The 25,446-nt window shown below is 41.2% G+C and overlaps 1 protein-coding gene across 1 annotated transcript in view; it reads left to right on the forward strand.

Annotated features, from left to right (window-relative positions):
• tango6 (transport and golgi organization 6 homolog (Drosophila)) overlaps positions 1–25,446 on the forward strand; it is a 36,356-nt gene that overhangs the window by 8,957 nt on the left and 1,953 nt on the right. Inside the window, exons 10-17 of the mRNA XM_049575389.1 lie at positions 211–337; positions 1,293–1,499; positions 2,282–2,425; positions 4,162–4,698; positions 9,467–9,524; positions 9,694–9,852; positions 15,935–16,086; positions 18,599–18,712. Of these exons, the coding sequence (XP_049431346.1) occupies positions 211–337; positions 1,293–1,499; positions 2,282–2,425; positions 4,162–4,698; positions 9,467–9,524; positions 9,694–9,852; positions 15,935–16,086; positions 18,599–18,712 (1,498 nt within the window). The remainder of the gene's footprint in view (positions 1–210; positions 338–1,292; positions 1,500–2,281; positions 2,426–4,161; positions 4,699–9,466; positions 9,525–9,693; positions 9,853–15,934; positions 16,087–18,598; positions 18,713–25,446) is intronic.

The following is a 25,446-nucleotide window of genomic DNA, read 5'->3' on the forward strand; positions in this document are numbered from 1 at the left end:
ACCAGTGATCTTTGTGAAAGAGAACCACCCAGGACAAAAACATAATGCATAACGCAGAATAAGTTTCTTTATTTTGGGCCAATCGGCCACAGTAAAGGAGCCACACTTTGTTTATCCAATCCCACCTTTGCTGTGATGATAATTATTAGTATAAGTTGCCTCTCTTAATTTCTCAGTATCTTCCCTCACGTCTCCTTTCTTGTCTCTCAGTGATGAGGACGATGCTCTGTATGAGAAGCTGTCAGGGGAGCAGTGGAGGCTGGAGTGTCTGATGCAGCTGCTGGCTGAACTCAAAGACTCTGATCTGCCTGGAGACTTCTTCCTGGACCTGCTGCAGGTAAGGTGTACACCACAGATTGTATAACATAATAAATGTAGCCACTATGATGTCACCCATTGGTTTGTGGACTCCTGTTCTGAAGCCTAGAGTTTAGCATTTTTGCCGTCGCCATCTTGCATTTTTGGAGCCAGGAGTGACCATATTTGGACAAGAGGGTGGGGATAACCCTAATGGTAGATGCTAGTGTAGTTAGCACAGTGCATTTACAGCTATAGTTAACTGTTTAAAACCATTTGAACAAAATGTAGTTGCCAGAAAAACTGAATATCCGACTTTTTGTTACCAAAATGTTACAATTAACTCTCATGAACCGCAAATACACTGAGATGGCGACAGCTACAGCTACATCTATACTCTGTATCTTGGGTTAGGCCATGGTTACGTTACCTAGCCTGTGTTGTTGCCGTGGTTGTGGTCTGTCAACAGACAGCACCCACCTGTCACTCAAAGCTACCGTGCCCTTTATTATCCATAACTTTAACTCTAAATAACATTTAAACAGATAAGTTATATAAAAAGTCATCCCCTGTGCAGATGTCATGAATATTGGAACTAGTCACAGAGACCAAACTGTTTTTTATACCAGGCAACATGTTTATTTCTGCTGTAAAGTTGAGCATTGAAACATGGGGGTCTATGGGGATTGGACCTCTTGGAGCCAGCCTCAAGTGGCCATTAGAGGAACTGCAGCTTTTGGCTACATTTTTCTGCCCCTGAGGTTCCGCTTTGTCAAAAAAAAAAAAAAAAGTCAAACATGATTCAGTTCAGTTCCATGAATACTTCTTTTGTGTTTAGTTGTGAAGACTGTGGCAGAGAAGTCTCTTCAACAGTGTTGGTTTTGAGGTTGTAGTGTGTGTAGATTGTATTCTGTTTTACAGTGTTTCACTTATTTGTGCTTGGTGGAGAAGGTAACCTCAGTCAACAGTCCATCATTTACTTGCCTCTCTTGCAGGAGTTGGCCAGCTGGGCAGCTGAAGAAGCAGATGATGAAAAGAAAGCTGAGCAGGAGTTGGACATGTCGGCCATGACTCTCCTGGAGGTGGAGCAGCAGTTGTTGGATCCAGCTGCGAAGAGAGGCCAGAGACTTGCTCTGCTTCAGGTGTTGGCTGTGATGGTTGAGTCTCTGCAGCATACTGTACTGCTGAGAAAAACCTCACAGGTGAGTGGAGAGATATGCACCCAACAGGAGAAGCAGAAATGCTAAATTCCAAAACCGAGGCTCTGTAGGCACTATAATGCAGGGCCAAAGCAGACATTGAGTTATCTGCTCGTATTTTTTTTTTGTTTTATTATTTTTCACAAGATCATGGAGTTGTGATGCAGGTAATCCAAACTTTATCACAGCTATACACATACACATACTTTATATTTATTACTTTAATACCAACCTACTGTAGTAGCCACAGCTTAACACAATACATTGAGACCATAGATACATGCAAAATGTGGCCTGATTTACCCTGAAGCTCATCCTTCTGGGACTGCTTCGCTTTTTCCCCAGCATATTTCAGTTTCAAATCAGTCTGTGTTCCTATGAGAGTTATTGTAATGGAAGCAGGCCACATTGAGTCATGCCACCACACAAAAATAGCCTAACTACTTCATTTCTGGGTGTTTTGTTGGGGTGGGGGGCTGACAGCTATTGTAAGGCTGACAAACATTCCCTCACAGATTAAGAAATGTCTGATAAACCTCACTGGCTATAATATTATAGTTAGATATCTCACCTTCAGATGTCTTGAAGGACTGAATAGGTTATTTTCAAAAGGGCTTTTAAAAGTGTCTTGGTACTTCATCAAATTTAGCTCTAGTTTTTAGTACTATATTTCATTAATCACCCTCCAACAATCTTCACCTTAGGGTTGAACTTTTATGTTGAACATATTTGAGCTCCTGAATCTCTTTCTGCATTGTCCATGATTCTGTTTGTCCGTTCTCCAGGTGGTGGACTTCATGGTGTCCCTGCTTCAGAGGGCTTGTGTGGGTCTGGATCAGGCCACTGGTCCAAATCTTGAGAACCCAGTAGAGAGCCAGACACTGAGCATGGGGATGGGCCTAGTGGCCACTCTGCTGTCTGGACCTCAGGTACTCATGTCTTACACTCCACACATCAACATGTTGCAGCATCTACCTCATGATGCATGTATATTGTATTTTCTATGCAATAGGAAACTGGGAACTGTTTGTTACACTACATTTAGGTGTAGAAATTCACCTCACTGGACAATAGTCAGGTTGTACTGGCTACACTTACACTTCACTGCAGCAAAATGAGGATCTTAATGACTGGAAGTCAAAGCAGGATTTTTTTAGCCACTGTATCCTGTGGAGCAAGGAAAATTAAATTTACAGTCAGTGTAAAAACAGTCAGATGGAAGTTAACGATGCTATAAAACTAATCAAAAATCAAAATATTAAGACAACACTGCAGTATTAAACCACAGTATCTCACGTGAAGTTTGTATGTATATGTTATCCATGTAGAGCGTTCAGGCAACTGTGTCTTCTGGCTCTGTGTGTCAGTTTTGTTTGTTTTTGTTTTTTTTTCTATTGAAAACTTAATAAAAACAATTGGAAAAAAAAACACAGTATCTCAAAGAAGGAAGAGACATGCAGGCAGCACACAGTAAAATAGTACCAGTGACCATCTAGTGGACTGAAGAGCAATTTATTTTATTATTCTAGCACCAAAAGTTGTATTAAAATATGTATTTGCAAGAATTAATAATATATATTATAAAGATCAGTATTTTGGCATCCATATATCAATAAAATATTGCCAGGCAAAATATCATGATACTATGCTGTATTGATTTTTTTTTTTTTTTTTTAACCCACCCCACAAAGCGTGTCATATCACTAACCGTTAAAGGAATACTTTACCCACAAAATGATCATTTGTATATCAGTTCCTCTCCACATGTTACCTTGAATTCATGAAAAAAACTTTGTGTTTCTCGCATGCCTCTACGGTGAATGAAGATTCCAATAAAGTGAACATTCTTCATGAATTGAAGTAAATGGGGACCGTGTTTTACAACAGCAAAACTATAAACAAAGCATCCGTTTACAAACTCTCACATAACTCGTACAGTATAATCCAAGTTTCATTTATCCAGTTGTATGCTCAGGGCCTTCCAAACACATTGCAATGACACTAAAAAATTATGATTATAAAAAAAACAGCAGTACAAGTCACAAGCACGGCTGAGTCGCGTGCCTGGACGTGTATGTGCGTTTGAACACTGCTTAAGTGGAGCTCATAGGCACATGCATGACCTAGCACATGCAAGGCACGCTACTCCATGGCGGAAGGGTTATATATTGATATAGTTTCGTTGTTATTTAAGGCAGACCCTGATTACTTTGATGCATGAAGAATAATGCCCTTCTTTAGATTCTCAGTTCACAGTGGAGGCATGTCAGAAAAAGTTTTCTTCATGAATTCAAGGTAACATGCGGTGAGTATCTGATGTACAAATGGTCATTTTTGGTTTTTGGTTTAACTCAGAATCTGCTGTATTTGGCTATGTGATTTGATTACAGTAGGTGGACAGCAGTGACCTGAATAGTACAAGTTGTTAGTAGGATTCAATGCAGCCTGTAGTTGTGGTGGAAGAATTGTGCTCTGCTGCCACCCATTTAAAACTCAGAACACCAGTGTCACAGTTGGCAGACACAATGGTAACTACTGGCTGTCTGAAAACATCTTAAATATCAAATATATGTTCTTCAGGGTTTACCCCAGGAATTATATTACAAAAGAGGTAAGCTCCCCCCTGCTCTCTTCAAGTTCTCCTCTCCCCTTTTTAATGTTACAGCTTAGTGCAGAAGACTACTGCTCTATGTCGAGACTGCTCCCACCACTGCAGACAGTGTCTCAGAAGCACCCTGAGGTAGTCATCCAGGAGCTGGCATCCAACCTCAGAGCTGTCATTGCCACTCACGGTGCCTACCAACCTGAAAACATCCCCACTGCTGCTCAGCTCTCCAGAGACCCTGAAACAACAGCTAAGAACAACAGTGTGCCTTTTAGGAAAAAGCAAAAGATGCAAACTGAAGGCAACAACTCTCAGACCAGTCCTCATTCACCTCCCCGGGACAGTAACTCACCCAGCAACACCCACGTCAGACAGCCAGCGTCCTCTGGAGGATCGACAGCAGGAAGAAGTCAAGAAGGTGGAGGCAGGATTTCTGGCACCAGTAAGCTTTTACCTCCTACCAAGCCATTTTCTGACTTGCTGCTGGAGGCGTGTGACCCAGACGTGCCAACCAGAGCGGTCGCCCTAAGGGTCCTGACCCAGATGATGCAGAAGAGAGACCCACAGGCTGTCCAGGCCCAGGAGAAAGTCCTCATGGTGGGTTACATTGCTTTGTACTTCGGCTTTGTTATTCATGTTTTAGCATTCAGTTATGATGCTTTGAAAATATTGATCAGTTTTTTCATTAATTTTCTGAGTAACTGGTAAACTTTTTAAAAACATGTTAACATATATGAAAGTTAGATAATATTCTCGATATTTTTTTCTTCCCATTCAGTTCATACTTACTTATCAAGGTGTTTGTGACCGGTTGCACGAAACATCTCAAGTTGTTTGTTTGTTTTACTTTGCTTTGGTTGCTTAGGTCTTTTGTGCAACGATCTAGGAATTCCTTAAGTATAAAACTAAGACAAGGAGAAAACCATAAATACTTAAGTAAACATTTTAGGGAAACCTTAAGGAGAAGACTGAAGAAGAGTGTTTTGTGCAACCAATTTTAGTTTGAGAAAACCTTAACTAGGACTTCAAGGAAAATCTTAACTTAAAGTGTTTTATGCAACTGGCCCCCAGTCCCTGGTCCCTTAAAATATCAAACCCAATTTCTACATATTAGGCCTTAAAATGGAATTTGTGAGGTCTTAGTTTGCCACAAACATTGTATCTAATTTCATTTATCAATTTTTTAAATTTCTTTTTGTAAAAATGAGTAAAGCTGAGTGAAAGTCCACATTGCTGATGTTAATAACCACAAGACCTACCACTGAAACGAATACTGTATTTTTACTTCATACTTGCACTAACCTGTAGATTAACCTAAGTCACAATAATAAGCATATTCCTCCATAAACCTACCTCTGCTCAGGACCACATTTACTACTTTCCTTTATACTTACGTGCAGTTCTTGAATAACAAAAAACTAATTTGTCCAAACATCAGTCTTAAATTTGGTTAAAGATCACATAGAAAAGGTCTTTGAAAGCATTAAATTTAAGTGTCTTATACCTGTAGATATGCTGGTTAGAAATCCCAAGAAAATTGTAGGGTAACGAGTAGTAAACCTGTGTGCGTTCCCAGCAATGCAAGGTTTGGCCCTTTTTATGTACCTCATCACTCCTACTGTCATTGGGCATCCTGTTGTCTCTTCTGTGCACCACTCTTTTGTGTGTGTGTGTGTGTGTGTGTGTGTGTGTGTGTGTGTGTGTGTGTGTGAAAAAATGCTAATGCAGGCTGTAGTCTTTGTTTCCTTCTATCAGTTGTATTTCAAGATGCAATGAGTTGTATCAAATGGAGATAAATGTATGAATCAAAAAACTGGTATTAACGGAAAGCTTAGGACATGACTTTTAGAGAAAACAATTTTAGCCATTGCTAGTATGTCTTTTGTTGATAAATGTGGCCATTAGTGGTACAAACATAACATAAAACAAGCTTGTTGCTTAGTGCACACATTAACATTAATTAGGAATGCACATTTAACATTATGCAGATCAGACTTCATCTATGGTCATCTCCCACCTTCAAATTTGCATGGTCACAGCAGGATCACCCTGCTCATTCTGCAGAGGGTGAAAGTCGACATATTTTCTGGCTGTGTTCAGACCTTCAATAGCACTGCAATTAAAAACTGCAGCCTCTTCATACTGTTATACTGCGTATTTCATTGGGTCCATAACTCTTGTGCGGCAGGGGTCATAATAATACAGAGGACTCTACAAGAAACAAATTGTTGCCTGGCAGTAAAGTTGAACTTGGTTCAGCTTTTGCAGCAACACAATGTAGTGCCATCCAACCAATCAGATACATGCAAGCGCACATTAGTGGTAGATTACTTTTAAAGCGAAGAGTTAATTTCTCATTAGTCGATAAGGAAGAAGAAATTATTGTGGCTGTCATAATTTCCTAGAGATGTAAAATTCTGTCCCAGAATATTAGAAACAGCTGCGAAGAATTTTAGGGTTTGATAAGATGCCAAACTAGCCTTCAACTCCTGGACTACATTCCATCATGTCAGGAGTATCTGAAGCGACATGGCCACACTAATGTAGTCCCTGGTGTTGTTATGCGGTGACATCCGTGGCCAGAGGCATTATGTTTTCTGGTTGTCCGTCTGGCCGTCCATCTGCCCGTTTGTCCCATTCTGATGAACACGATATATCAAGAAAGCCATGAGAGAATATTCTCAAATTTTGCACAAATCTCCACTTTGACTCAAAGATAAACTGATTAGATTTGGTGGACAAAGGTCACTGTGACCTCACAAAACATGTTTCTGGCCATAACTTAAAGACTTATTTCACTGCTGGAAGATGTCATTTTAATAAAACTAGGATGTTTATGGAATAGAAACCACACGTATTTTTAAAAATGGTGCTACAAAACCAGAGAAATCAGAGAAAAAGGACACTTTTGCTCAAGAGGGAGAAAATGTAGCATCAGAATGCACTGTGCCGCACCGACCAATAAATGCTCTCGCTGGTGGGTGACATAATGTGAACACGTCCCTTTGAACAATAGAGTGCTCCAGGGATGACGTTTTTCTGTAGGCTGATGCGGAAGTTAGCATCACTGGTTCCCTTGTCAAAAAGCCTATGGGATTGTTCCACTGGATTTTGGATTACAGCAGAAAAAAAGCTCTGTGGCAAACAAACTTTTATGATATTTACATGTTTTGATCGGCAAGATAATCTTCACAAATGAACACCATTTTCATGATTATTGAAGCTTAAATGCAGTCGCCAGAAGTAAAAAGCTAATGTTAGGCTATAGACCTACTGACTGAGCAGCTGTGTTTGCCGCAGCTCAGCATGATGCTGTTCTGTAGTCTCATTTAGCCACTTGTTAGCAACCGCCTTTTTAAAAAACAAAAACAAAAAAAAAACAAACAAACATAGAAGCTTCAAAGTTCACGGGTAGAGTATTTCTAGATTTATTTTATGTCGTAGAACAAAAGGTGAAAGTCTCTAAAGCTTGTGTTAACCGCAGACCTTATTTCAGGCATCTAACCAAAAACACATTAGAAAAACCCACTGACTTTAAGATGAGAGAAACACGAGTGGTAAAATGCTAACTCATTTCTTGGTTTTAGGACTCATTCCTGGCGGAGTCTATGGTGGCCAGCTGTTAAAGGGATAGTGCACCCAAAAATGAAAATTCAGCCATTATCTACTCACCCATATGCCGAAGGAGGCTCAGGTGAAGTTTTAGAGTCCTCACAACACTTGCGGAGATCCAAGGGGAGAGGGGGTAGCAGCACACAACTCCACCTAATGGAGGCTTACGGCACCCCAGATTCAAACGTCCAAAAACACATAATTGAAACCACAAAATATCTCCATACTGCTTGTCCTTAGTGATCCAAGTGTCCTGAAGCCCCAACATAAAAAGATGTTTGGAAAAACGTAATTTGTTATGTCGGGGCTTCAGCTGTGAAGAATTTAAGTGTCCAATAAGAAGTCAAACTAGCCTTCAACTCCTGGACTGTATTACATCATCTCAGGAGTTCCTCGCTGGGTAATATTTACACATATTACCCACGTTGTTTTGATACAAAGATGGTTGAAAATCGGCATTCATATTCTAATTATGGCAAAATTTCACACAAATGTCTAATGAAATATGATAAAATGATGACATTTAAAGATCTGCAAAAGCACTTTTATGACCATTATTCAACTTGGTATCTCAGGAGCAGAAGGGGAGACATTTGGTTGGATACTGAATTCGTGGCACTAATCCTGGGTGCCCACCTTGAAACTGTGCAGATTGTGTAGATCCTCCGAGCTGCAGGGCTGAAGATATGCTTGTGAACCATCCATATTTTGCTAAAAAAAATACACTAAAACCTGTTCTTAAGTTTCTTTTAAGTCTTCACCACATATATGGTGATTCTGAACAAACATTGATGTCAGCTGCAACTTAGTTAGTTTGCGGAGACATACAACCTCGAGACGATAATTCTAGTTTTTAATAGTCTGAATGCTTACTAACTTGTGGAGATGAGTATTGAATTCATATTTTTGAGATTTTGCAGATTTTCCGGTTTGCTTCCATAGCATAGTTGGCAATTATTCTAAGAGCTGGCTCAGGAATGCTTCCACCTTGGCTTGTTAGATGTTGCTTGCTTACTGTGCTGCCTTAGCCACCTATTAGATGTTGTGCCATTGTTGCATGCACTGTATGTGTGCATCAGGAGTGTGTAGGTAGGTCGTGGTATTATCTGTGTCTCCTGGGATATGAGCAAACATGTATAATAAATGAGGCAGTTGAACCTCTTCCCCAGAGTGGACAATGGTGCACTCTTGGGACTTGTTAAGGTGGTACGGGCAAGAAAAGATAATAACTCATTTAGTATTCTCTGTAATCAGAGGCCCCCATCTTGTGTGTACCTTAGATAACCTTCAACCCCCTACTGTTACAGCAGAGACCCCTTTATTGATTTTTCTCCCTTTTATGGTGGTCATGGTTGGGCTGATTTCTTCAATATTGTACAGGTCACCTTTCATATGTTCGATCCTCACTCCTTTAATAACTCAAAACTCCAGCAAATTCTATCCAGGGTATCAAAGAAACCCACTCCCCCATTTCCCCCCTCCCACAATCAAACCTACATCTTACCCATCATAGAACCTGGGGGTAATGTTTGATTATTCCCTTTGATAGTTGGTCGTATTGTCTTTAATGTATTCAGTGCTGTGCCAGTATTGATCCGCTTTGGTTCTCCTGGCAAGATCAATATTTGTGAATTTTTTTTATGTCTTTCACACAGAGATGACAGAATATTCCCAGTAAGGTGAAACTGAGAGGTATAAAGCTATTCACGAGTCTATGTGGTGATTAATCATGCTAATGGTATGTCTTCTCCAGCTCTTCTTAGAAAACCTGGAGCATGAAGACTCATTCGTCTACCTGTCAGCCATTCAAGGTAATTTAATGGTGCAGCTCGGCCAAATAAGATGCTTATGATCATTGATTTTGTGATTATCTATCCACAGAAATAGTCTGTTTAATCCACTGACACTATTAACTGCCTAGCTGAAGCATTACTCTTGAAACTCTTGAAAGTTAATGAACTGAGTGTGAACTGTCATCAGGTTTGGCTGCAATGGCTGATTCATACCCAGAGAGGATTCTCGAAAGACTCCTAAAAGACTTCCAGCACGGTCCATCCCATCCTACATCCAACAAGGAGCACTCCCTGGAAACCCGCCTCAAAGTGGGAGAAGTCCTGATGAGGGCGAGCAGGGCAATGGGTGAGCATCATCTGGTGTTTGTTCCATCCATGTTTGTGTGACTTGTGAGGACACTCACTTGACTTGATACCCAGTTTCTGACCCTGAAGAAGGTATCAATTCATGTGATCAGAACAGATCTTTAGGAAGCAAATTTATTCACATAGAGGGGTACATTATCCTCCATATTTTCACCTCACTCCAATGTGTGAATTTAGATAGTATGCTGTCATCCTAAGAGGCACGACAAGTGCACAACAGCGCTGGCTTCTAGTGAGATATATAGCATATGCATTGGCAGCATTTTCTCAACAATAATAATGGCATTAACATGACAATAACAATCATTTACCATCTCTGTTATATGGCGGTTGATCTTGTTCTTTGCTTGGAGAGTAAGGAGCTCCTGAACCTCATTGTTTTCCCAATTTGCAAATGTGTTTGGAAGCTGTTATTTTTCTTTGAGTTAGCTGCTAACTGCTAAGAGCTACTTCTTAAATCTCATGTGGTGTCTCGAATGCATAGTACGTCCTTAAAACATCACACCCATGCCTCCCATGATCCCATCCTGCTGTCTGTTCTGTTGATACAGACACCGTTACTGCAGGGGCAGACCCAGCAGAATGGACGGTTAAGTTTCTCTTTCAATGCGCCTGATGTCTACTGCTCCATCTGTGCCCTGAGTGTGCTCTGCACTGCAGCAGTGTGGTGCCATAAATAACCAAATGGTTTATTTATTCCAATAGCGCTCCTAATGAACGGTCCAGCCTCAAAAATAGAAAATCTTTACATACAGACAATGTACATATATTCATCAAGTAAACACACAAACAAAGGAATGCTAATGTTGTTCTTTGTCTGCTGGATGAAAAACTTGCTAACACTTTTATGAAACAACTTCAAAAGGGGATAATGTATCAGTGTTGTGTTTTTAGTAAGGGTTCTGCGATATATCAGATATACTCGATGCAATGCGGATTGTTCCACGTGGAATATATAAAATGACCATGTCATGAACATTGAGTATAAATTGTCATGTCATTTTTTCAAGCCCTAAGCATGAGATTCGCTTTAGCATCTTGGCTCGCTCCCCCTCACAGATACACACACACATAAAGAGAGACCCACAAACATGATACGTCACACATGTAGTCCTCCATCCATCCCGATTATTTTCTCCTAAGCGCCAGTGTGTGAGCAGAGCGAACCCTGTTTCTTATATGCAGGGATCCAGACTGTGACCATTTAGTGGCATTTTGCAACCATGGAGCACCACAACAACTTGCAAATATTGTCAATATAAGAACTGGAGAGAGCTGATGGTTTGTTTCCAGCTCACATTGAATAGATTCTCACATTTAACGGCCCCACGGTAACAGTTTCGCTTAATGAGATTGATGATAGCATGATCAGAGGAAACGTGTTTTTTTTTTTAATCTGCAGGGCTTCAGGCTGTGTCTATTTAGTGACATTTTGCAACCATGGAGCACCAGTGCAACTTGCAAATACTAGTATTTTGTGAACTGGAGAGCTGTTAGTGTTTCGAGCTTACAGTGAGTAAATCCTCACATTAAAGGGCACAGTGGCAACGGTTAAAGTTTGTGCGAACCGCTGACAACGTGTGCGTGCGTGCGTGCGTGCGTGCGTGCGTGCGTGCATGTGTGTGTGCGTGCGTGTGTGTGTGTGTGTAAGGGATAATGTATAGTGAGTCGGTGACAGTTGAAGAATAACTCCCGACAGGGGCTCACTATACAATATCCTGCTTAGAACATGCTCCTGACGGCCCTGCGATTTTCTCCTCCTTTCTTTTTTTTTTTTTTTTTTTTTGCTGGGGACATGTCGTTTTTTAGCCAAACATCAAGCGTTTTGTCCTCTCCAAAGATGTTAAAAGTGATGTCCTGAAAATGCTGCATTTTGCCACTCCGATCCTATTTGGCCTGTGTGGACTAACGTTAACTGATTTTGATGCTCCTCAGTCTAAGGCCGTTGCTATGGCGTCCCTAGCAACGGAGCAGCAGAGCAGCGGTGATACCTCAAGAAATAAACACTACAGAATTTTGTTGATTGACCAATCAGAATCAAGTATTTAAGAGTGCCGTGTTAGCATGGTTGTTTACTTTAGCAACAGTCACAAAATACAAAGTGACAGGGGTTAGGGGGTTCAGCAGTTTTGTTTGCAAAATAAGATTAGCTGTGCCTGGCCTTTGAACTCTGTCAAGGGTTGCCACTTGTTTCAAAATGTGTGCCCTTACCTTGCCCAAAGAGCGTAGTAATTTGACTATGTGTGAGTGGTAAACATTGTAGGAATGATAATATATGCTTGTTTGTTTGTGTGTCCATATTTGTTTACATTATTATTATTATTCGTCTGTGGTGGGCAGCTATCCACATGCAGCCACCACACCACAAAAACCACAGTGTTGGCTTGTTTTCTCTGCAGATCTCTGCTCAGAAGGGACCCTGTGTATCACAACCTTTCCTTGATTGAAAACCCTGTTTTGTTTTTTATCCCAGCTCTGGTTTTATCTGCCAGATTGCCATCGTACCACTTCCCTGGGACAATCGAGGGGTTTATATCCTTGCTGAGAGATTGGATAGACATCCAGAGAGCCTCTGTGTTTGTCTTGAACCCTCCGAGTGGCCAAGATTTGCCTTTTGCCAGGCTGTCATTTGTAAATAAGAAGGTTTTCTTAATTGACTCGCCTGGTGGAGTGGCAGAGAAGCACTTGCAGAGTCCTGTGAGCTCCCATAGTGTGCAATGAGATGGGCAGAAAATGTACTGAAAGAGAAGCACTCTGCACCAAATGATGTTCCCAAGACATAAAGTTTAATAACATAGACAGGAAGGGGATGCTAAGTACAGTTTAGCAAATTTGGAAGCCTCTGTGTGTTTGTTGCAACAGTCCTCTGAGGTGTGAGTTGTGTGTGTTGTGTGTGTATGTTTATGCATGCAGTTGTGATTCAGGCTGATATTCCTGCTGACTCACACTCACTGAAACATAGCAAATCTCTTTCATTAGGTCTATTAGAGCTGTGACGGTCTATTGAGACTTGGAAAATGAAGGTAGAGTAGCTGAGCTGGTGTGTGTGTGTATGTGTGTGCGAGTGTGTGGAGTGTGTGGCTCTATATGTGTTGTGGGTTTGAATCATAAGATTCTGAGTAAGAGTTTGGCATTCTTAAAGCGTAATCTAGGGCAAGCTAGGATCAAGCACATACACCCAACTCTACAAACACACACACATGGGTCAGGCAGGTCTTACTACTACCAGCCAGTCAGCTGGTTGTGTCCCCTCCATGGAGGCCTCTGGCTGTCTTCCATGCTGCTTGGCAGGAGCAGCTGTAGTCATCTCGGCTCTGTTCTTTGTATGTCTGCCTATGTAACATTGTCACCCACACACAACTTGATAAACTGAGCATGACTACACTCTGTAAACAACAATATTAGTCTTGTGTCAAGATGTGGATTTAAATGGTTGGATTATATGTAAGCCCCTTCTCTGGTATCCATGCTGCTCTCAGATATCTCTTTCTCTTGCCAAAACTCAGACTGCTACACTACTCGCCTCCCTTCTACAGAAATCACCTTCTCTCTCTCCTTTTTTGTGCCTTGAATATTTTTTCACGTTACTGAGCTGATCTGAGATCTGTTTTAACATTTGGATCTGTAGCTTGAGGCTTATTTCTCTGTCTGCAAATCAGTGTACTCTCCTGTCAGATGCTTATATATTACTTTTTTTATTCTCTTTGTCTTCCCACAAACTCTTGAATACATGGTTTTGTGCAGTGGTGGCCGACCCAAAATAAAGACGCTAACGTTAGAGGTTTTATTTAAACACAAACATGAGTGATCAATTGCTTATGCCATATCTAGTAATTAAGTGGATGACACAACAAGAGAGAATGTTGCAGTGTCAGGAAAAATCTATACCACAGAGGCACTCGGCCCAGTCAGTGATACACAAGTGGAGATGTGTGAGAAACAAGATGAAGGGCCCTATTTAAACCATTTATAGGTATGATCTAAAGTGCATGGCACTGGGCGCATCCGACTCATCTTTTGCTAGTTAAATGGCGCAAATGGGTGCGAAGTAAGGCTCAAGGGGCAAAAGGGTTGCATTTAGTCGCTTAATTAATCAAAGGTGTTTTGGGCATAACATGAGTTCAGCCAATCAGTTTCATCTCCCATTTCCTTTAAAATCCAGATGCATTCACATCTGGTGAACTACTGTAAATATGGTAGATTTGGCAGATTAGAGAAGCGAGCGGATTTCTGCTGAGAGTAATGCAGTTAGAGCAGTAATGTCAGTGCAGCATATATTGTTGGATCTTTAAGATGCAAACTAAAAACTGTTTTTAAACCTTGGTAGAGGAAACAGGACTAAACTGTTAGCTTCTGGAGTAATCAATTAAGTTACGCTGCGCCTTGTGTTTAAATGTGCACAGTGTCTCTCTTAAAGGGGAGTTGGACTGCAGCTCTGCACTGCTCTCTGCTACGCTCACGTTTTGTCATTGATGTATTTCACTCAGCTGCAACCCATCCATGTGTGACTGTGTGTGTAACAAGTACATGCGTTGTGAACCCACCTGTGAAGGTGCATCTTACAATCTGAACAATGCGCTTTTTAAATAACAGGAAAAAACTGTGCCGTTCTGACTTTAGACCAGGTTTTTGTTGGTCAGTTCAATCAATTTCTGCTGCCTCAATATAGTAATACACCAACAATGCCGGCAACAGTACCTAATTTTGAGACCTACACTCCCATAAGCACACAGCTGGGTGCGAGTACGTTTGTTAGTTACACAATGTGGCAGCTGGCTGTGAAAATGACAACTGCATTGGTCTAAATCCAGCCTTGACAGTTGCACTGCTCTGTGAACTGATTTGCACTAGGTGTAACATAAGGCCCTAAAAGCTCACTGCTAATGCTAGCAGGTTGGTGGAACTGTGTTAAGGAATGGCAGTATTTTGAGCTAAATGCTAATATCAGCATGCTAACATATTCACAACAGCAATGCTAAAATGCAGATGCCAAGCAGGTATGTTAACCATGTTTAGATGTTAACATTTGATAGTTAGTACTAAACATGAAGTGCAATTGAGGCTGATGGTAATCTCGCTAGTTTTGTAAACAAATTGTCATCTGGGATGATGACAGTATGTATATCTATCAAATTTCATTTCAATTCATCCAATCCACAAATGTCTGCTGGTAGTGCTAGAGGAGAAGTCAGGGGATCATCAAAGACAGTAGGCTTCGTCTTCTGTGGAACAAAGATGTCTGTGCAAAATTTCATAGATCCAACAGATGATGAGATTTCACCAGTTGAGTACACAATATGATCTGCATCAAGCTGATGTTAGATTTAAGTTAGATATTCACTAGCCCGAGTTGAATTTTTATGTCACTGGGTCCATATTGTTTGTACCTGTGACTCTGATCAGAGGTTTAGATAGACTATATGACTCATATTGATATTTAAGGTTTAATAAAGCATATGCTGTTTGGTTTCAGAGACTCCAAGCTTAACAATACTTACTGTTGCATTTGATAAAAATATGCAAGTTTTAAAGAAGGTCTTGAATTTCTGTACCTTATGTAACATAATCTTGTGCTCACTTTGAGGCCATTGGTAGCCAACAAGCAAAAACAGGTTAAGCAGAGGTTAATGGATGGGTGAATGCACCTTTCGCACCCATTCCCCTTTCCGATCATGGAGACAGGATGACTTTCAAGCTTGTGAACACCAAGAAAGCAGCAGGACCAGACGGTATCAGTGGGCAGGTTGACCAACTGGCACAGGTGTTCACATTGATATTCAACTGATCACTGGCTCATAGCCACGTGCTTTAAGAAGTACACCATCATTCCTGTGCCCAAGAAAACAAGACCAGCCTGCATGAATGACTGCCGCCCAATGACACTCACTCTGTAGTGATAAAGTCTGCTGTCAGCTAGGGAGCCAGAGAGCTGACATTATCCATAATCAGTCTGATAAATACTAAGGTTCTATACGTAGTTTATTACTGTGAATCTATCCCAAATGTACAACCTGGGAACTAACCTGTCTGCCTGATCTTCTTCCCCTCTCTTTTTTCTTTAGGTGAACTGGCACCCCACCTTGGTCGTCCTCTGGTCAGCGTCTTCCTGCAAGGAACCAGGGACCCAGACCAAAGCGTCCGGGCCAGCAGTCTGTCCAACCTGGGGGAGCTCTGTCAGAGACTGGACTATGCCCTTGGAGCGTTGGCTCAAGAGGTGAGAAGGAGTGCACTGACATTAAACCTTTCTTTTCCTCCTGGAGGAACTAGGTTTTTGCAGCAGGAACTGGAAAAAAGACTGTTGCAGCACACTGTGGCTACAGAACGTACTAGTCCATCAAAGTCATAGATCAGGACACATCAAATATAGGTCCAGTCAATGGTCAACTCGCTAAAATGAAAAAGAAGAAGTTGCCATGGTATGAATGTAACAGTGCACTCTATAGTGTACTCAAATGAGGAAATAACAGCTGAGTACGCACTTCGACTCCACCTCATGTTTTATTGCCTGATGCTGTCACCTCATCATGCATTAGCACTTTGTGATCGCATATACTATAGGGCAATAGTGAATGTTCAGTGTGAGCTACAGTTTGTCAGAACCACCAGACCGATGAAACTGTGACATTCATGGTTTGCTGCTAACCTCTCCCAAATGCAAACACACTGCACTGCACTGAATGCTTTTGTAGAGGCTGCAATACATTCTGCTGCTTTCTACATTTAGCTTTGTTTTTTTCAGTATTATGCATGTGCTCACAAATGTTCACTTGAACTCAACAATGAACTGGTTGGATTTTGGTGGTCAAATGTCACTGTGATGTGGCATCTGTCTCATTCTTGTGAAAGCAATATCTTAAGAAAGCCTTTAGGGGTTCCCTCAAGTTTGGCACAAACATCCACCTGAACTCAGTGATGAACTGATTAGAATTTGATGGTCAAAGGTCACTGTGACCTTACCTTTTGGCCATAACTCAGGAATTCACATGCTAATTATGACAAAACTTCACATAGATGTCTAATAGGATATAATGATGAAGTGATGACATTTCATATCCAAAAGGTCAAAGTTCAGCTTCACTGTGACATCATAACATTCTGCAAAAACACTTTTTGGACCATTGTTCAACATCATAACTCAGGAACAGAAGGGTAGGAATCTTGAATCTGTGCTGATTGTATAGATCTTGTGTGCTGTTGGGTTGAAAATGTGTGTGAAGCATCCATGTTTCCACAGACATGGTTGTAAACTGTAACTACATATTGAATGGTTCACTGAGGCATACAACTGTGAGGGGGTAATTCTGGTGTTTGCATACAATTTTTATGTGGATAACTTGTAAGCGGTCATCAGTGGTTTTTATGAGCAATGTTAAGAGTCACAATATTGATTAAAACACTCAAGGTCAAATGTTACATCCACCCCCATGTGCAGGGGTGATTGTAGCAGCATGTGTTGCATTTTATTAAACACAATTCAAAATCTAGGTTAGGGCTAGCCTACCTGTCTGCACTGCACAGACTGTAGAGATAAACTATGATACGCAAGTTTAATGTTACATAGCTTGCACTGTAGAGTCATTTATTTTATTTTGTCAAAATACTCCCAAACGTCACTCTTATGCCTGGTTGGCATTCTGCCTATAACGTTAGATCAAGTGAAACATAAACTTTAAATATAGAACAGGGTGCTAATGTCCATCCCAAGTGTGGTATATTGCAAAACTGGTCAGATATTTGCTAAAATGCCGGGGCGATGTGATCACAAGCAGCAGATTTCCACCAACACAACACGATATGTTACTGTTAACGGTGTAGACACGAAGTTAGAAGACACAGCTGAGGTGGCGCACTTCTTTGTTGTTGAAATGCCTGAGGTGAATATCAGTTCTGTACGATCCTGCTCAGTGTCTAAGAAGTCAGAGTGAGGTCATTCTGAGGTCAAGAGTCAGATAGAAGCAGGTGAAGTGGTGCAGATTTTAGTTGAGAAATTAGCAAATCATGCCAACGAGACTTTAGCTTTGTTGTTGGAAATCATCTCTCTCATATGGACCATTTGAATGTCCTCTGAACAAACTGAGTGGAGGAGCGTAAGGCTTACAATAATTTGTCTGTTAAAAAAGGCCATTTCTCTGTGTCTGTGTTTGTGCACTTTGATCGGGGTCTGAGTGAGTTTACAGAAACTCAGCCCACATTTACACATGTACAGAACATTCCAGGCTGCTGCAGTGGTCAGAGGCTCAAGTAAGATGGTGTGTGTGTGTGTGTGTGTGTGTACTCGGCTGCTGGCATGAATAAACAACACTGTCAGCTGGAAGAACAGGGATGCTTATTCATGAACCTGCCCACTTTTACTTTTTCACCCTGACTGTGTGTGTGTGTGAGTGTGAAAGAGAGAGAGAGAGAGAGAGTGTTACTGTGAGTGTGTGTGCATAGAGAGGCTGATGGCCCATGTTGGTTTCGATGTCTGACCAATACATCAATCGATCCAGTTTAGTTATGGTCCTGACCTCAGCAGTGTCGGCCTGCAGCTGATTGACAAACGTGACAAATGTGTCATGTCAGATACAGCACAACTTCAGATGGTGTTGTGTGCTTCACCTAGACATTCACTAACTGTATTTCCTCTTTTTGCCTTGTCTTGTTGCCTTATGTTTTTGCCTACGTGTTTATAGCCCTATAAATGACTGTGAATATCAATGTTGGTTTGTGTGTGTATGTGTGTGCAGCTCAGCTCCTGTCTGACTGCTCTGATAAAGACAGAGAAGGAGGCAGAGGTGAGGAGAGCTGCTGTCCATGTTATCACCCTGCTGCTCCGAGGCCTCAGCGACAAAACCACCCAGGTACACACACACACACACACACACACACACAGCTGAATATGCATGAAAGCCATACACTCTTGCGCACTATCCACTCTACATCAAACCATATACAGTACAGGCCAAAAGTTTGGACACACCTTCTCATTCAATGCGTTTTCTTTATTTTCATGACTATTTACATTGTAGATTCTCACTGAAGGCATCAAAACTATGAATGAACACATGTGGAGTTATGTACTTAACAAAAAAAGGTGAAATAACTGAAAACATGTTTTATATTCTAGTTTCTTCAAAATAGCCACCCTTTGCTCTGATTACTGCTTTGCACACTCTTGGCATTCTCTCCATGAGCTTCAAGAGGTAGTCACCTGAAATGGTTTTCCAACAGTCTTGAAGGAGTTCCCAGAGGTGTTTAGCACTTGTTGGCCCCTTTGCCTTCACTCTGCGGTCCAGCTCACCCCAAACCATCTCCATTGGGTTCAGGTCCGGTGACTGTGGAGGCCAGGTCATCTGCCGCAGCACTCCATCACTCTCCTTCTTGGTCAAATAGCCCTTACACAGCCTGGAGGTGTGTTTGGGGTCATTGTCCTGTTGAAAAATAAATGATCGTCCAACTAAACGCAAACCGGATGGGATGGCATGTCGCTGCAGGATGCTGTGGTAGCCATGCTGGTTCAGTGTGCCTTCAATTTTGAATAAATCCCCAACAGTGTCACCAGCAAAACACCCCCACACCATCACACCTCCTCCTCCATGCTTCACAGTGGGAACCAGGCATGTGGAATCCATCCGTTCACCTTTTCTGCGTCTCACAAAGACACGGCGGTTGGAACCAAAGATCTCAAATTTAGACTCATCAGACCAAAGCACAGATTTCCACTGGTCTAATGTCCATTCCTTGTGTTTCTTGGCCCAAACAAATCTCTTCTGCTTGTTGCCTCTCCTTAGCAGTGGTTTCCTAGCAGCTATTTGACCATGAAGGCCTGATTCGCGCAGTCTCCTCTTAACAGTTGTTCTAGAGATGGGTCTGCTGCTAGAACTCTGTGTGGCATTCACCTGGTCTCTGATCTGAGCTGCTGTTAACTTGCGATTTCTGAGGCTGGTGACTCGGATGAACTTATCCTCAGAAGCAGAGGTGACTCTTGGTCTTCCTTTCCTGGGTCGGTCCTCATGTGTGCCAGTTTCGCTGTAGCGCTTGATGGTTTTTGCGACTCCACTTGGGGACACATTTAAAGTTTTTGCAATTTTCCGGACTGACTGACCTTCATTTCTTAAAGTAATGATGGCCACTCGTTTTTCTTTAGTTAGCTGATTGGTTCTTGCCATAATATGAATTTTAACAGTTGTCCAATAGGGCTGTCAGCTGTGTATTAACCTGACTTCTGCACAACACAACTGATGGTCCCAACCCCATTGATAAAGCAAGAAATTCCACTAATTAACCCTGATAAGGCACACCTGTGAAGTGGAAACCATTTCAGGTGACTACCTCTTGAAGCTCATGGAGAGAATGCCAAGAGTGTGCAAAGCAGTAATCAGAGCAAAGGGTGGCTATTTTGAAGAAACTAGAATATAAAACATGTTTTCAGTTATTTCACCTTTTTTGTTAAGTACATAACTCCACATGTGTTCATTCATAGTTTTGATGCCTTCAGTGAGAATCTACAATGTAAATAGTCATGAAAATAAAGAAAACGCATTGAATGAGAAGGTGTGTCCAAACTTTTGGCCTGTACTGTATTTCCATGCATAAAGTATACACTATGAATGTGTCATTCTGTGCTTTTTTTAAATGTTTTCATAAAGATTTAATGACTTGAACTAGAGCTTCAAAGTGTTTGTTCTCTCTGTTAAGCACCCACCTCCTCCCTCCGTCCAACAACAGGAAATAGCTGGTGTTTCTGATAGGGAATCAACAATTTTGAAATTCTGGGTAGATACCAGTACCGATGTTTAAAATAACATAACGGTAGTTTTTTTTCCTGAATGCGGAGACGAGATACTTCAAAATCTTGGGAGAAGCTCCCACCTGGCACTTCCAAGTGACCCCTGCATCCCTGATTTTGTGTTCAGATGGGCGGATACAATTTCAGAGTTTAAAAAAACTCCCTACGTTGCAGAACCAATAGTAAATCCGCAAGGCGGTCCTTCGGTGGGTCGCTGAACTCTTGTGCTCGACTGCATTAAAAGTTTTAAACAAAGTCGTTGTAAGTCCTTCATTTCCACAATCTTGTGGACTGAGCACACGTTTGATAAAACAGAGTTAAATCTCTCTGCATCCATTTTCAAGCTCTCTTTGTGTTTGTGTCCTTGCAGAAAAGAATAGGGGGAGCGCACATTTCCGGGAGGTCATGTCCTTTTCAAAAATGCAAGAGGCGCTGCTTTGTTGCCGGCCGTTTTCGCCGGTGTGTTAAACACACTTTAGAAAGGAGTGTCCCCAGACTATCAGAAGGCAGAGATCTCTGATTGTCTGGTGGCGAGACTATTACTAACCTAACCTGTTACATTGAGCGATAGGCCTACACTAGAAGGATGCAGTCAAAAACATAGCTATATTATCATACCCTGTGTGTATATAATTACGTGTCTTACCTTTATTGATCCCATAGTTGAAATTGTCTAGGAGCAGGAGCACGGATGTAAAATACATCCATGAGCAGGATTCACCATGGATGCAGGGGTCATTTGCAGGTGCCAGGTGGGAGCTTCTCGCGAGATTTTGAAGTATCTCTTCTCCTCGTTCAGGAAAAAAAATTACCACGAAAAACACTGTCAAGTGAATGCAATATGCTTCCGTAGACAACAAATAAATCTTCATAATAAAAATATACATACATATACAGTGGTGGAAAAAAGTTTTCGGACACCCTTAAAATTTTACACAATCTCAAATATTATCATGAAATATTTGTGGAAAAATCTTTTTTTGTATTTCAAAAGGTGTGGCTGCATTAGACAGATACAAACAAATACAAATTATATTTTTTTGTTTATTGTTTACAAGAAAAACTAACAAAACTAAATTCTTGACAATATGTCAGTTCTCAACATTGTCGGTATCAAAGTCAACAAATAACAGAGAATGTGTTCAAAACTGAACAAAAAATAAATAAACCATCACATCATCAAATTAATATTTAGTAGTCCTGCCATTGGCACGTAGTAGAGCTCTAATCCTGGCTGGCATGTTCCCCACGAGCCTTTCACACTGTTGAGGGGTAATCTTGTCCCATTCTTCTTGAATTACTGCTTTTAATTCTTCTAAATTCTTTGGTTTATGCTTTGGAACAGACCTTTTGATAATCCACCACAGATTTTCAATGGGGCTCATGTCCGGGGATTGAGCTGGCCACTCTAAGACCTGGATACTGTGCTTCTGCAGCCAAGTTCTACTGGCCTTGGATGTGTGGCAAGGGGCATTATCTTGTTGAAACATCCAGTTTTTACCTCGACGGAACAGTGCACGCGCAGAAGGGAGCATGTGGGTTTGGAGAATGGTACAATACTTGGTAGAGTTCAACGTGCCATCACAGACAGTGAGATGACCAACACCAGCAGCACTCATGCATCCCCAAACCATGATACTGCCTCCACCATGCTTGACAGTAGGCACTGTACATGCTGGAGATAACGCTTCGCCTGGCCTTCTGCGTACCCTCACATTAGTAGGAGGAAGATAAAGCTGGAAACTGGACTCATCTGACCACAAAATCTTCTTCCAGTTCCTGGCTGTCCAGTTCTTGTGTGCCTGGGCCCAACGACGCCTGGCTAACCTCTGTCTCTCATTGATCAGGGGCTTCTTGATAGCCTTGTAGGACCTTAAGCCATGATCTAAAAGTCAGCCACGTACAGTGCGGGTGGAACACTGGACACCAGTTTGGTTTGACCACTGCTGCTGAAGCCCCTGTGATGTCATTCGGCGGTTTTGCCTGCACATGCAGATCAGGATGCGGCCATTTCTTGCTGAAGAAACCCTTGGATGCCCAGATCTTGGTTTGTCTTCCAAGCTGTTGGTTTGTCTGTATTTCTGCAGAGTGTATTCAACTGCTGAAGGACTGCATCTGCACTTCCTGGCTATCTGGCGGCAGCTGTACCCTTCCTGGCTGAGAATCTTTATCTTCAGGCGTGTTTCCTGCGTTAGGTTCCTTGTTTTAGCCATTTTTGTGTCTGAAGAACTTTCAAATGTGCTGGCTTTATGTAGACACGAAGCTTGGCAACAAAAATTGTGTCTTTTAATAAAAAGAACGACCTTCATCACTGGTACCAAAATGACCCAATACTCAAAATTTCTTATGTATTTTTATGGAACCAATCAATTTTAAGTTTTTAATGGCTTATTTAGGATTTATTTAGTATTTTGGCTGTGACTGTACTAAAAGAAATTGCACTTGAAGTCCTTAATGCAGTATTTCACAAATGCATGGGGTGTCCGAAAACTTTTTTCCACCACTGTATGTGTATATATATATATATATATATATATATATATATATATGTGTGTGTGTCTTTGAGTGAGCACAAATTCAGTCACACATTTATGAAACAAACTTTAATACAACCTTTTACATGAAAAACATCTTAAAATAACTTTAAAAACAACTTCTGAAGATAAAAGCCATTTTACTATATGCAATATATCACAATTCCCTCTCTTATATCCATTTTATATTGTTATGAAAACATCAACAACTATCTCCTAAAAATGGCCGTATTTATTCAAGTTTTTTGCTTAAATCTTCATTTTACAAGATTACATTAAACACATCACAAGAACGTTATAATTTCCCTCTGCTTAATACTCATTGTTACTGAATAGGGCTTGAGCATATCATAACGTAACTCAATGCAATCTCTGTGAGCTGTTGGTTCTGGCGACGGGCTGCAAAAAGCTGATGTTTACTAGCTCTTCTTCTGATGATTTTAACATGGATTTGTTGCTCATAGTGTCGCATATTAGGGAACCAGTAGGGCGCGTCCTCTGACGCATCAATATTGAGTTAACTGCATCCTTTTGTCCCAGAAGTGTCCCGGCCAAGATCTCTGTTCATCCCCAAGCACATTTTCTATTGTCTGCGGGAGGACAGGACTCTAGCTGCTACTGGCCATCTCGTCACACAGCAGTGAGATCACAGATCCCAGCTGCCAAACAATCATTGTGTTCTTCTTATACCTGCTCACTAATTTAATTTTGTGGATGTCTCAAGTGTTGCTTTTTAGCCTGCGCAAAACTGATGCGACTCAACAGAAGAACATTGGTAACTGCCATCAGTGAATGTCAACTTATTGCCAATAGGGCGATGCCAGTCAGCATATCGAATATTAGCCAATGCCAATGTTCAGCTGATAAATTGGTGCAGCCCTAGTTTCTGAAAGTTTCATAGCTGATAATATTCCATCAGGACTTACAGGTGTGTTCACTGCCATTGTGTCAACGAACGCACAGGGCCAAAAGGTCAGAGTGGTCAGTGGGGACTCATCTCCTCTGTCAGAAGGATCAACTGAAAAAATATATAAATCAGAGTTTTCTGGGACAAACAGTGGAATGCTGGAGGCAGAGGCAGGCTGAATATTGCTGTTCAGGCTGTGTTTTTGAGAGCGAGAGGCTGTTGTTACAGAGGCTGACAGGTCCTTTAATCTAGTCTCAGTTTCCCTGTTGTCACCACTGAGGTTATAGACTAAATATCAGCTTCTCACCGAGCACAGGAAGGAGACTCACTCCAAACAGCATGTTTCGGAGTCACCCCAGTTCTCTGTTTCCTGTTACATTACTGTTGATATCTGTGTTCAAGTGTTGTTCTTAGTCGGCCACAGGGTCCAGGCTAATCACATCACAGCTGCTTGGACTCCTAAAATGGAAGCAGTGAGGCAGGACCACTGACTCTATTTTTAATAAACTGATCACTGTGTAGGTTTGAGGGTACAACGTGTCACTAACTCTGAAAGTTTATGTATTCACACCACTGTAAAGCAAATAAACTCAAATTATCATTAACAGGTTTAATAAGTTAATGATATAAAATTATTAAATTGTATCATCAGGTGAAATTCTTGAATGAAACTCTTGGACTGTGAAACACTTCTGTGATCCGTTAGGCTGGGATCTTCAAAAAACAAATAAACACAAAAACATTCAGGGAATCAAATTTTCAGATGACAGAATAGATGCTTGATTCACTAGTAATGTGTAGTGCTGAAACAATTAGTGGATTAATCAATTGTTGACACAAAGTTAATCATCAGCAGTGTTGACAATCACTTCATTTTTTGAGTTAATTATCAAGCTAAAACAGCAAACATTCTTTGGTCCCAGTTTCTCCAGTTTGATGAAGCATCTGGAAGCATTTCTGGTCACAGGCTGGAGGATGGAGGAGCAGCATGGGAGGAAACATAATTAACTGAATGGAAAGCACCCTAAGATTAGTGGCTGTATTTATCAAATAAAATATTACATACTCCAAATGCAACAGCAGGACTCTTTTATGTCTTTGTTGGAAGACAACAGAGGTCTTTGTCAGTAGCATACTTTATCATGCACAGACAGTACACTGAGGGACCAATTTATTATTGGTTTGGCTCTTTTCATGAGTGTAATTGTGATAAAAGATAAATTAGCATCAGCTTTATCCTTTCAATTACATCACTGTAGTGCTACATAAATTTAGAAGAGTTATATTGAGGTCATCTAGGAACAAAACCCAGTGAACACAGTCTCTCACCTTTAGACCCAGTCTCATATAAAACCTACCAGTAGT

Source organism: Epinephelus fuscoguttatus, linkage group LG4 (assembly GCF_011397635.1).
Source record: "Epinephelus fuscoguttatus linkage group LG4, E.fuscoguttatus.final_Chr_v1".
NCBI classification, from domain to species: Eukaryota; Metazoa; Chordata; class Actinopteri; order Perciformes; family Serranidae; genus Epinephelus; species Epinephelus fuscoguttatus.